Source organism: Macrosteles quadrilineatus, unplaced genomic scaffold, assembly GCF_028750875.1.
Source record: "Macrosteles quadrilineatus isolate MER2022 unplaced genomic scaffold, UCM_ALF_1.0 Scaffold_51__1_contigs__length_872494, whole genome shotgun sequence".
Classification (NCBI taxonomy): domain Eukaryota; kingdom Metazoa; phylum Arthropoda; class Insecta; order Hemiptera; family Cicadellidae; genus Macrosteles; species Macrosteles quadrilineatus.
The window spans coordinates 344,645-358,473 of NW_026542644.1; the positions used below are offsets into that span (position 1 = coordinate 344,645).

The 13,829-nt window shown below is 33.4% G+C and overlaps 1 protein-coding gene across 1 annotated transcript in view; it reads right to left on the reverse strand.

Annotated features, from left to right (window-relative positions):
- Positions 1 to 13,829, reverse strand: part of LOC129005994 (transient receptor potential protein-like) — a 56,840-nt gene that overhangs the window by 24,924 nt on the left and 18,087 nt on the right. Inside the window, exons 6-8 of the mRNA XM_054435078.1 lie at positions 12,471 to 12,644; positions 1,024 to 1,258; positions 559 to 711 (exon numbers count right to left, since the gene is read on the reverse strand). Coding sequence (XP_054291053.1) covers positions 559 to 711; positions 1,024 to 1,258; positions 12,471 to 12,644 — 562 coding nt within the window. The remainder of the gene's footprint in view (positions 1 to 558; positions 712 to 1,023; positions 1,259 to 12,470; positions 12,645 to 13,829) is intronic.

Below are 13,829 nucleotides of genomic sequence, written 5' to 3' on the forward strand. Positions count from 1 at the left end.
TCTTCTTCAGAGTCAATATGAGGTTTATAAACTCCAGGTTTTGAGATTCGGTTCTTTTGAAAATCTTACTTTAAGAATTTGTTTCCACAAAGTTGTGAACCTCATAAAAAGTACATGATTTGAACGACTTGAGGTTCAGTGTTTTGTTTCACAAGCCTCCAGGATTTGTCCAAGTGATCTTTGTTCACTTCTGTATCCTCAAGAGAGTAGATAGTAAATTAAATCCCTTTAGGCTGCACTGCTATTACACATTGTTCAAAGTCTTTTGTAGATCCAATAAATTACTTTCCTTTGCTTCATTTCATTCCAGACCGCTCCCTTGGTTACTCCCCTTATTCCATCTACTGCTGCTTTGCTGTTAGGCCACCTGCTCTACTTGCTCATTGTAGCATATATGAAGATTATGAAACGCGTAGGAATGAGAGGAGCAACTAATTAATGAAGTGTAGAAAAATTATTGCATTTGTAAAAAAACTGCTTATTGGGAGAAAGTATGGGGCTGATTGCTGATATTGTTTATTTATTTAAGTATACGAAACTCAACATGAAGATACTCACTAAGGACCCACAGTATGACTCCTGACTCGACTAATCCTGGCATTCCTCCTCTTTCCTTCCTCTTCCACTCTTCCAGGATCTCCTGAAGCCAGTCCGGGCCGAACCATTCTATCAGGAGATATTCGATCCTCTGGGAAGCGCCACCGAGGAGAGCTGAAAGTAGAAAAGTTATAGGAAGTGCTTGATGGTTACATGGATGGTAGGTGTCCACCAACAAAGTCGACTGTTGAATCCTGATCTTTGTGATCTCGATCTAACCGTGACCTTTCAATAGGCGTTGAGTCTACTTATAGTCTGTATGATGGAACTTTTCTCATGATCTTACTTCTACATAGATTGATGAATTATGACATTTTGATGGTCTCACCCAAACAGTATAAAGGCTCTAACTCCGTTTCCCAAAACACCCAGCAATTCCTATTGTGATGAAATAAATAAAAATGTACAGTTTATCCTAATACTCACATAGGAAGCAGGCGTACGATGCAGAATGGCAGATGAACTTGACGAACGGTTTCTTCATGAAGAGCGCCATCTTTGACTTTGGGGCCATCATGTATATGGTGGAGTAGACTGGGAACATGGCTCCTAACTGACCGACCTGCATCATCTGACCCATCATGCTCTTGCGACGGAACCCGGGGAGTCCTTCGTACCAGATGGCGGCCAACAGCTGTTGCACGTTAGGGTGAGCCACGAACTGAAACAAAGATTGAGTATTGAATAAGGTACTTGACAAGAAGATAGGCTTCCACGGCCAAAGAAGACTTAGTTGCTGGGAGACTTTGATGATGGACTGGAGAAAATATTGACAGAGGTTTTGGACGTTGCTCCAAAGAGGACTTGGTCTTCGGGAGGCCTTAATGAGGAAGTTGAGAAAATATTGACAAAGGTTTTGGACGTTTCTGCAAAGAGGATTTGGTCTTCGGGAGGCCTTAATTAGAAAGTTGGGAAAATATTGACAGAGGTTTTGGACGTTGCTGCAAAGAGGACTTGGTCTTCGTGAGGCCTTAACGAGGAAGTTAAAAAAAATATTGACAGAGGTTTTGGACGTTGCTGCAAAGAGGACTTGGTCTTCGGGAGGCCTTAACGAGGAAGCTGAGAAAATATTGACAGAGGTTTTGGACGTTACTGCAAAGAGGATTTGGTCTTCGGGAGGCCTTAACGAGAAAGTTTAGAAAATATTGACGGAGGTTTGGACGTTGCTGCAAAGAGTACTTGGCCTTCGCTAGGCCTTAACGAGAAAGTTGAGAAAATATTGACAGAGGTTTTGGACGTTGCTGCAAAGAGGACTTGGTCTTCGGGAGACCTTAACGAGAAAGTTGAGAAAATATTGACAGAGGTTTTGGACGTTGCTGCAAAGAGGACATAGTCTTCGGGAGATCTTACGAGAAAGTTGAGAAAATATTGACAGAGGTTTTGGACGTTGCTGCAAAGAGGACTTGGTCTTCGGGAGACCTTAACGAGAAAGTTGAGAAAATATTGACAGAGGTTTTGGACGTTGCTGCAAAGAGGACATAGTCTTCGGGAGACCTTAACGAGAATGTTGAGAAAATATTGACAGAAGTTTTGGACGTTGCTGCAAAGAGGATTTGGCCTTCGGGAGGCCTTAACGAGGAAGTTGAGAAAATATTGACAGAGGTTTTGGACCCGTTGCAGCAATTCATCTTCAAAGCAAGCCGAAGTATTTAGCTTTTTCCAAAGATTTATGTATTTTGCCGAGGATTGGGATTTATCACGATTGAATGTTGAATTGCTTGCAACAAAATAGAATCCTGCAACGCATATAAAGTGTCTATCAGCATTTTCATTAGTTTAATGGTGATATTGTCTCCAAAATCCCATGATGCATGACCTTTCAACAAATATTTTGGTTGTGATAACCAAAATAGATGGAAGGTCAAAATGGAGTCTAACTACTACTTTAAGGGAGGTTTGCCTCTGATAGTTGGTCACCGTTGCTCAGGGTATGCTAGAATGCTGCTGTCAATAATTTCTGTTGTATTGCACAAGGAGCAATGAAATATTCTTTATCCTATGTAACAAGATTCAATCAAGCATGCTTGGATGCTAGTATAGCATTCTTCGGCTTGTGTCAACATTAAATCACAAATTTATTATATGTTTAAATCAAAACTGCTGGTGTATGACGATATTTCACTGCTCTGTACATGAAGAGGAGTTTTGATAACATAGTGTTCGGCCTAATAACGTACCTTTTTAATCGTAAACAAATGTCATCCAACAGAAAAAATGAAAGCTTCCTGAGTATGCCAGTTATTTGATCCTTTATTATAAACGTGATACATAGGCTTACATATATACTCCAGGTTTTGACATTCTGTAATACAAATCGATTTTACAAATACTAGTCATGTTCAAGCATTCTGGGTATACCCTAAACCCCCCAATGTTTAGCAATAAATAAAATTGCATCGTAAAAAATCTGAATATAAACAGATTAAAAAATGTAGGGCTAATGAGTTTTGTTTCTCTAAGACTGATAAAAGTACATAACCGTTATAGACTTTTTTAACACCCTGATACCACTGAGATAGTTCGCCTTACCCTATATTTCATCACTAACAAGCAGGCTAATAATTTTGTGAGAAGTGTAGAACTGTTGCTCCATGTTAATACCAAGATGGTTCGCATTAATTTATACTAACAGGACTTGTAACTCAACGTAAGCAATGTTCTTCGCTTGCTCCTAGGTTTACTACATCTCGTAATACTTGATACTCGTACGCTGCGTTGTTGCCATACTACTAGTGTTTGTCGTAAACTGTACATTAACTACTTTGACCAGAAATGTTTGATTTTTAATTATTAACGAACTTGAATAGTAAACCTATCAATGATGTTTTGTTAGTTATTTTAATTTACTGTATTGTTACACTTTCCTATTCAGTGGAAAAAAAGTTTTGGATAATGAATTAAAATACTACGTGTAAAAAAATAAACAACGCAGCATGACCAAAAATATGGAACGAAAATTAAAAGGTAAAAAATTCAATACTATTATGTAAAAAACAGTGACGAAGCACTTAAATAAAACATGTAAACATTGATGTTCTGTACTTATAAATATTTACGGACCGAGCTTTACTGAAGAAAATCACATTACTAGTTTAAAAGCAAAGAAAAGTCAGAGGTATCTAAAACAATCTATAAACAATCAACAGTATTGAAAAAAAGGGGAAAAATAGGAGAAATTATTACTATTATTTTGTAATTTATGAGAGTATTATTAGTTCTCTTTGTATTTATGATTTCCAAAGTAAAACTATAATATTACACTTTAAAAATTGCAATTTAATTGTCTAGTGAACAAGGATTTACTTTGACTTAAAATACATCCAAATCATTTTAGTTTACATGTAATTTTCCCTTACATATAAAAGATCCTAGGTTCTGGTTTGAGGAAAAAATATTAACCAATCAAACAAAGAATAATGCAATACCTTACCCACAACATAAAAATCGATCATCATACCCTACGACTCTTTGGGAAAGATATTTAAGACGTGGGATTTTTTATAGCAGAAGCAAACTGAGTGGGGCAGTGTTTAGGGGAAAATTTAGATATTTTTTTACTTAAGCATAGATAACCTTTTAAAGGTATCTAGACTTTAACACTGCTTTATTCTGTTCTTGAATTGTATCTACTAAAATAAGTGAAAAACGTTGTTTGATTTGCACACATTAATTATTTTACAATATACAGTGCTGGCCAAATTATTAGACTAAAACTCATTTTTATAGTTATTTGGTTTTTTTTTTCAGCCAAAAAACTATTTTATTACTGGTTAAAGTACATATTCTTATTTGTGTGTTATTTTTAAATATTATAAGCTAAAAATTCTGTTTTTTTATTTTCACAGGTGGTAGCCCTGAATTATTTCTTTATTTTTGCTGTTTTTACACCAAAGAGCTGCATTACCTATATCTGATTTTAGTATCTATCTATCTATCTATCTATCTATATATTAATAGGCAAGCATGTTTCTTTAAAACCTTTTTTCTCAGCTCGTGTGCATCGCAGGGAAAATCTACGCATACTGTTGGAAAGATATTTTCCTGTAGATGTGCAGAATGCTTTTAAAAATTAAAATAGGCTAACAAATAAGAACAAAAAATTAATTTGAAAACTTCAAAAAATTAACATGGACCATATGGGTTGCCATGATGGTGACGAAATAACAACAAAATGTAAACAGAAAATCAAAACAAATGAAAGAAATTCCAATCACATGTTTTATTTACAGTGTGGGGAGAAAATAGAGAAGTCTGTACATTAATTATTTTTGGTCGAGTTTCGACCACAGGACGACCACTAGTATATTTTAAATGTGATCAACAAATTTTAGCTTCATTAGGCCTTTTTATTACCTTATTATGTTATTATTAAAATAAGTTTAAAGTAATTAGATGAATAAATTATAAGAATACATGTATTTTTAAGTAAATATTTTATTGAATACAAAAAAGACTCATTGATGATCAGCAAAGTGAAAATCTAATATTTTGTATGCATCCCCTTGTTCTTGATCAGCATTTTAAGTCTTTTTGGCATACTTTTTACAAGGTTTACACAAGCACTTTTTATTTCTTCATCGTGATGCCACACCCGGATGAGCTCCTCGATCAGTTGCTGCTTTGTTGTTATTTTGGTTTTTTGGAGTCGCCGCTTGACGATAGCCCATCGATTTTCTATAGGGTTCATGTCTGGGCTGTTTCCAGGCCAGGGTAAAACACTGATATCTTCTTTCTTCAAAAAATCCTTTACACTTTTAGCTTGATGGCATGGAGCTCCATCGTGCATGAAAATGTATTCTCCGCTTGGATACCAGTCATGAACCTGCGGTAGCAGCCTGTGTTTTAACACATTCAGGTATTGGTCTTGTCTCATGGTTTTTTCTACAATGTAGAGCCTTCCAGGTCCATGCACAGACATGACACTCCATACCATAATGCTCGTAGGGTGTTTTACGGTTTGTTTTATGCAATCAGGGTGGAAAGCCTTATCGGATCTTCTGCGTACGAACTGCGAGCTTTCATCTGATATTTGGAAAACCGATTCATCGGAGAAGCAAACCTACAAAAACAGTATATTTAGGTATATACTAGCTCAATCAAGAGTTATTCATATCCTAAATTCAGTTGAAGGTTGGTTATGACAAGATGAACCAACTTTTAAAAACTGTTATTGAGTAAAAGTATGAAGTTCATTCTTAGGGTAGGCCTATAACATACAATAGAAGGGGAGGTAGGCTACATTAAAACAAAATTTAAGCCTAATATCTTAAAAACAACTCATATTTACCTTGTTCCAATCATCATCAGTTAGTTGAAGTCCTTTTGCCCATTCCAATCGTTTCTTTGCCATTGTCGGTGTAATCTTTTGTTTCTTGGTGGGTCTACATGCGCGAAGACCTTGTTCATTTAATGTTCGCCTGATTGTTCTGGATGAAACATTCGTGCCATATTCTTTCAATTGGTCACTGAGAACCTTGCTAGTTAATTTTCGATTCTTCAAAGTCAAGTTTCTCACCTTTCTGGCCATTCTAGGGCTCAGCGCTTTCTTCCGGCCACATTTTCCAACACGAGCAGGAATGTAATCACTATTGATATCAAGTTTTTTCTTAATTCTACTCACCGACTTTTGTGAAATATTTAATCTGTATGCTATTTCAGTCTGTGTATAGCGTTTTTCCTCTAAAAGAACCTTGGTCAAAGCACGTTTCCTTGGTGAAAGGTCTGATTTTTTACCCATTTCCAAAAAAAGTTATAAAAGGGAAAAGGATAAACAATAAATAATTTAAACTTCTTAAAAACTACATTAACTTACTTTAATGATAAAAGAACACAGTAATCAAAAGAATTACCAATCCTAAAACACGGCAGCCACGTGAAAATTGAACTATAAACAGAATGAGGTTATACAGCTGATAGGCATAAAAACACAGGGAACAATAAAAACTGGCAGGGGTGCCAACTGCAAAATTAAATAATGAAGTTTCCAGCTTATACTATACTTAAGTAACATACAAAAGACATTTTATACTTAAATAGGCAATACAATAATTTTTTATGCAATTTTTATGTACGAAAAATATAAAAAAACACGAAAAAAATGCATTAGTCTAATAATTTGGCCAGCACTGTATTTAGGAAGAAGGTCATTTTACTTTAATTAAGTGGATAAGTGGACAGTGACAGATGAATAAGCTGAAATAAACCATTAATTAAGTGGAAAATAAACCCGAAAAGCTATATCTGGAATTAAAACAGATGACCGTTATAAAGTTCCGTTCTATTATTCATGTAGATAGTTTCCAACTTTTCTGTTTAATGTAACCTGCTCTTTAACATTTCTAAAGTTTTCATAACTTCCTGTAATTGTAATTCATTTACTTTTTTGAAAATAATTTTATGGTGATGCTTTTTATTCCCGATTTTTGTTAGATTATTATCAACATCAGCCCTTTAATTGAAGAGATTTTAAAGTTCATGAGTAAAATAAACTTTTATGACACACAAAATAAAATTCAATAAAGTTTTTAGTTTTATCCATAAGTGAAAATGGAGTTTTGAAACACGTTTATAGGTCCGTGGTTATTTAATGTTAACAATCACAATTTCTTGTACATTTGCATGTGGCAAGTTTATATAATTTTCGTTATTGCCTAATTAGACATGGCGTATCAATAAGATTAGCTTTTATGACAAAAATAGGTGTATTTATTATTCATAACTCTATTTGTAAGCATTTGTTTAACCCAACAAACACATTTTTTTGTATTTATTATTCATAACTCTATTTGTAAGCATTTGTTTAACCCAACATAAACAAATTTTTTTGTATTTATTATCCATAATTCTATTTGTAAGCATTTGTTTAACCCAACATAAACACATTTTTTTGTATGTATTATTCATAACTCCATTTTTAAGCATTTGTTTAACCCAACAAAAACACATTTTTTGTATTTATTATCCATAACAATTTGTAAGCATTTGTTTAACCCAACGTAAACATTTTCTTTTCGTATTTATTATTCATAACTCTATTTGTAAGCATTTGTTTAACCCAACATTTACACATTTTTTAAAGGAAAGAATGCCTTAGTGCGGGAGTCACTGAACCTAAAGCTTATAACTTATTCTAAATACAAACAACGAAAACACTAATGGTCGAGTGGTTTTAGCATGGTACGTCAGGGTTTAATTTGGTCGACATAATTTGAACCGCAAAAAGCTTTTAAGCTAAATATTAAAATAGGTTAGTATACTTAATAATTAAATTGTTTCATAAATATTTTACATAATATAAATCAGCCAATATATTTTACTTAGTTGACAAATATTTTTTTTAAATGATTTTAGGTACTTTTATACCTTTCACAAATAACGAAGTATGTTAACCATTTTGTAAACATAGAAAACCACATGAAAACCCATAGATTTAAAACTATGTAATCATGACTTATTTATTTCAAAAGAGTTACATTAATAACTCATGTTTTTAAGTAAAACCTTCTATCATATTGATGTATCATCTATACTATTATATAAAAATCTAATGGTGTCTGTCTGTATGTGTATTACGAATAGGTGCAAAAACTACTGAACCAACTGGGCTTAAATTATACAAAAATAGAGCTACCATATACCAAGGACCATTATAGGACTATTCACATTTCGATACTGACCGTAGGCTTTGCCCCTTTGGCTTTAAAAGTTCTGAGGTGAACATTTTAAAAGTAAATATTGATTGGTCTCCATGGCTGTGATAAGAAAACTAACAATGTTTGTTTACAGTTGCTTTGACATTTAAATGTAAACAAGAAGAACTGCTAAACTGAATATTTCACAACTTCAGACAGCTGATACAAAGAAATTAAATATAATATTTTCCATAACTATGAGGTAGGTTTATTTTAATCTAACCTTTTATCATGGATTATTTATTCTAAAACTATGTCAATAACTATAGAAAAAAATTCTATAACCGTTGCTGTATTAACTCCGGCTCTGCTTTGGATTTTTTAAAGCGTCTAAGTTATGAAAATAATGTTATTGTTGTGAGTGAAGAAACTGAAGATGGAAGGAATTGTGATTTAAGATAAAAAAAGTTAAATTTAAAAAAATGTTCATTTCAATTTAATAGTTAGTATTTTTGCAACTTCAAAATTGAAATTTAAAATGTCAATAATAAATTAAAAGATATGTAAGATGAAGGTAAATCATGTATGTCAATGTTTTATTCGAAGATTTGGTGAGTTTTTCTCATATCAGCCTTCACAAGATTTAAAATTAATCAAAACCAAAATGGTGGTATCCACTAAGTTAGCAGATTTAAAGGCGAACGTTTCTATTAAGGCTATAAAAGTAAAATTTTGTTTCTAAAAGCGTTGGCGGATGTGTAACTATTATCTAACAAAAAACCACTAAGTGGTAACACTTCCCCCGCCAAGTCAGCAACCCAAAAAAGACAATAAATCACCACTTTTCCGCCAAGTAAAACAATGTAGGTAATGTATGTAAGTTTGGCAACTTGGCGGCAGACTTTTGCTTGTTTTTTTTTCATTAAAGTTACGTTGGTGGATAATTTCACAAATCAACTTCTCTAATTAATTAGTCCAACTAAGTATAATAATTTCGAGGTAATCAGTAAATATAAAACCATCACTATTATGATTTTATGAAATGTGACACAAATAAGGTCAAATTTTGTAAAATAAGTTCTCATCTAGCAATGTACTATTGGGAGAGATACTTGCTCAATGAAACTAATTTTATGGTATTTTTTAAAGTGATCAAGCAAAAGTCTGCCGCCAAGTGGCCAAACTTACATACATTACATTGTTTTACTTGGCGGAAAAGTGGTGATTTATTGTCTTTTTTGGGTTGCTAACTTGGCGGGGGAAGTGTTACCACTTAGTGGTTTTTTGTTAGATTGTATTTATTTTTGTAGAAAATTAACAGTTAAAATAAAAATCCTCTTTTCTCTTATATATAGACCAGGGCACAACTACACATAAAATGCATTGGTGTTACATAAGTGTTCCGATAATTAAACCCGTATATCTAAAGACTAGTGTAAATTGAGCCCTTATTAGAGAAGTAAAAATGTAATCAAACAGATTAGGTTTGTTAGAAATAGCATAAGGCAAAACAAATATTGAAAAACTCATTTTTATCCTAAATTTACATACCACTTTTTACATTCACTTTTTTGCTTGTTTAACATACGTAGACGGATTTTCCCGATTGTTTTATTTGTTTTAGTGTATCAAAACATAAAACTAACCTTATTTAGTTAAATAAATTTTGGCAATATTATGAAGAAACAATGTTAAAACTAACCTTAGTACTAGTACTAAGTTTCAAGTTCCTAGGTTTCATATGTTTTGATAAGTAGTATTAAACTGTTAAAAATGACGAGCTGCTGTACCAGTGTACCATCGGTACACTGCATTTTTCAATGGAAAGTATCGGGGAATATCACTGCTCTAAGTAATTTTATATAGTAAGTAGCTCAAATCATTCGGTATACCTGAAAAAAATACTTAAGTTTTAAAATAATTTTTCAGCTGATCCTATGAATTTCTCTAACATTTTAAATTAATTGAGATTTAATCGCAGCTGATCCTTCTTTTGTTTTGATTTTAATCCCATGTTATTTAAATGGGCCAAAATCGTACTTTGAGGGCTTGCCAAGGGTTTATGGGTCAACGCACCGACTTGTGACCCTCAAAAGGCACATCTACACGCTAAGGGCTTTCAAACAACATAAAAAACATTAAAATTGAGCCAGTGGTTTGGGCTGTAGGTCCGTCAACATTTAAGGAGAAGAAGGAGAACACGGAAAATTTGTGAATTTTTAAACTAGTTTTTCTTGGCTCAAACACGACCTTTTTTTAAATTCTTTTTTTTATTTTGCCAAGAATGATTGCCCCTATCCAGTGGATGAACAATTATTTTAATAGCTTTTGTTTCTTCAGAGCTATAGACGAGTAAAAAAGCCACTTTGTCACGTCATGTATATATACACTGCAGCAGCTGTGTACCGCTGGGGGACTTGGCGGGGCGGAACGCTGCCGCGTTCCTTAATATTCAACAGGTGTAAAGATTAAAATGTTTCTATTTTGTGTTCTCTTCCCGTTGCAAAGCACGGGTACAACAGCTAGTAGATTGATAATAACCAAGTGAAATGCTAACACTTTTGCAAAGTTTAAAATAGGATGTCATCTTTTTTATTGAAAGCAAACCATATTTACTGTGCATATTCATCAAAATTATGTTAAGTTAAACTTGTGTTACTATAAAAGTTAAAATTATTGTATCCTCTTGTGCGTTGACTATATGGCTACTTAGATAGAATATACGTTTTTGTGTTGTTTTTTTAATCGTTTAATTGATAATAACTTTTGAACAATGAAGTTACCTGGGATTGAATTTTCAAAGTTGTTTAAAAAATAAACAATAGTAGGCTATAGTATTTTTTGTAGGGTAGTTTTTTTCTAAGGACTTTTTCACTTTCATTCACATATTCTGGATGCAATCTTTTTGAATGCGTGATAGAATATACATGATGACATTTTAATAACTATGATGACAGAAACTTTTTTGTAATCAAAGCATTACACATCGTCAGCTTAAGTCTTTGATTCTCATGCCATGTATCTCGACTTTGGTCTTGTACAGGGAAAAAAGATCATATATTTGTATTAATTTTCTAACTATCTGATAGATTATCTTTAATCTATTGTTAATTTATCATCGTAATCAAATCACCAATCAAAGACTATTAAATTTTAGTAACAGTAAAAATACGTTTTACAATCAAGACTTTGTGTTAATCATCAATTATCTGTCGGTTATAGTTTTTTTGGCCAACAGACCCGCATTAACACAATACTAAAAGGGAATATATAGCTCAATATACATTTCCTTAAGTCTTGGTAAGGACCCCTTCGTTTCAATACCATTAAAATTGAGAAAACGAATATATTAAGAATATTATCATTCTCTACCCCTGTAATTTGTGTTCTTCTTTCAGGAGCCTAAAAGTTTAATAGCTCTGCACTTAATTACTCTTACTCCTGGCCATAGCCTACTGGCCATTGAAATTTAAGGCAGTCTTAGGCCTCGCCTTATGTGCCTCCAGGATCCTCTTTCTTCTGCCAGCTCCAGGTCTGCTCCCATACTCTTTAAGTCCTTCGTAACCTCCATCACATCCAATGGTCTCCTGCCCTCCGAAGTACCTCTTACTTGCTTTACCATCTCTCTCTCTCTCTCTCTCTCTCTCTCTCTCTCTCTCTCTCTCTCTCTCTCTCTCTCTCTCTCTCTCTCTCTCTCTCTCACACACCTCTGTGTTGAATGTGGTTCAACCACCTCAACCTTCTACTCTTTGTCACTCCCACAATAGTATTTATGGTAGGAGAGGATTTTATGGAGAATTGAAATGAAATTGAAAATTTTAATTTATATGTGAGTGTGATTGTATTTGTGATTAGTTGGGTACATGTGAGTGAGAGAGTTAATGTTAGTTGAGGGTTGGTGTTTGTTATTGTAATAGAAAGTGAGAATGAAAGAGAAATGGTGTAAGAAGAGGGGTATTGAAAGAGTGAGAGAGAATGAAAGAGAAAATGTGGGATGAAGAGGGTTTTGAAAGAGAGAGAGATCTCTTTCTCTTGATCTGGTTCCCTATATAATTTCCTCAACTCTACTTTTCTCATTCTTTACTATTCCCCGTCTTTTAATGGTCGGTTATAAGTTTTTTTGTGAAAGACCAAGTCTATAAACCCTATTGCACTACAGATTGCACTATGGTTATATGAATTATTATTTTCTGTCGTTATTTTACATACTGTAAATTTACAAATCGCTCAAAAGTTTGTTACCTTTTTCTGTTTGTATTTGATGGCCAACTTGAGCCTGTCCAAGGTCTGGCGCTCGCCGATCTCCCAAGGTTCTATGGACTCTGGGTCATAGTTGAGCATGATCTCCAGTTCGTTGCTGGTCCGAGCGTGGTCCAGGAGGGAAGTAGCGAACTCCTGAGTCTGCGCGCGCATTTCCTGCAAACAAATGTTAAATTGTATCAAGTAGTAAAATTTTGGGAGGATATTTTCAGGATTTTGGAGAAGAGATGTGATGAAAAGTTAATTTGCTATAAACGTTGAAGAAGACGAAGGAAAAGAAAAAGGATAAGGAGGAGGAAAAGACGTGGAAGAGTTTGTTTTCTTTTAAGATAATTTTCAAGAGTTCAAAATGTTTAAAGTTAATAAAATAGGTTGTATAGTTTCGTGAGGCTTTTTGAATAAAAATTGGAGATGTAGAAGAATATTGTAAATTCATTACATGGAACACAGTATTACAGTTTGCATTTAGTTTACGGATTAGAATTAATTCTTCTAACTTTTATGATAAAGTTTCGTAAATAAAGCTTAATGTTCACTGAGCTCCTTGTAAACTGTTATATTTTAAAACCTATTAAAGTTTTACAATATACATTCTTGACTCTAAAAAAATCCAGAAACTTCATCGATATTTGATTTTACACTCACATTTTGAACTGTTGGAGGGTAATTTATTAAACATACTCACTTTAAGATTAAAAATCCCTAATTAAGATCACTTTTTAGGTTTATTCTTTTACACTTTTTAAAACGTTAATTTAAAATACTATACCTAAAAAATCAAATAGACGTACCAAAACGATATCTGTATTCTGAAAGGATGCCAAATGCACAACTAAATATTATATTTGAAATATGATGAGAAGTCTACGTGCAGTATCTATAGTCAATAAAGTTTCCAACAAAATATTTAACCATCCTCATAAAACTGTAGATATTACATTCCTATTTAAAGATTGCGCAATTTTACTGTGCTAAATAACAGTTACGTTCTCAGCCATGACAAAGCAAGCCCTGCTACCTGTTACATGCTAAAGTAGAATGTATGGCCACATGTTCATCATAACAGAACAGCTGATATAGTGGTGCTATTGATCATTGGACCTCAACTGAATATTACACGTTCGCAAACTATGATGAATACGAGTATTTTTTGTACCGCATGTTGCTCTGTGTTTTATGGTTTGTGTTGAATACTTAAACCTGAACAATACTTTTATGTTTTTCCAATTTTGGTAGCCTATTCTATTTTTCTAGTCTTAAGGATTTATGCTTGTACAAGTTACCACGAGGTTAATACTTTTGATGTGAGACATTTAAAGAAAAGTTCTATAGAGACTGTTT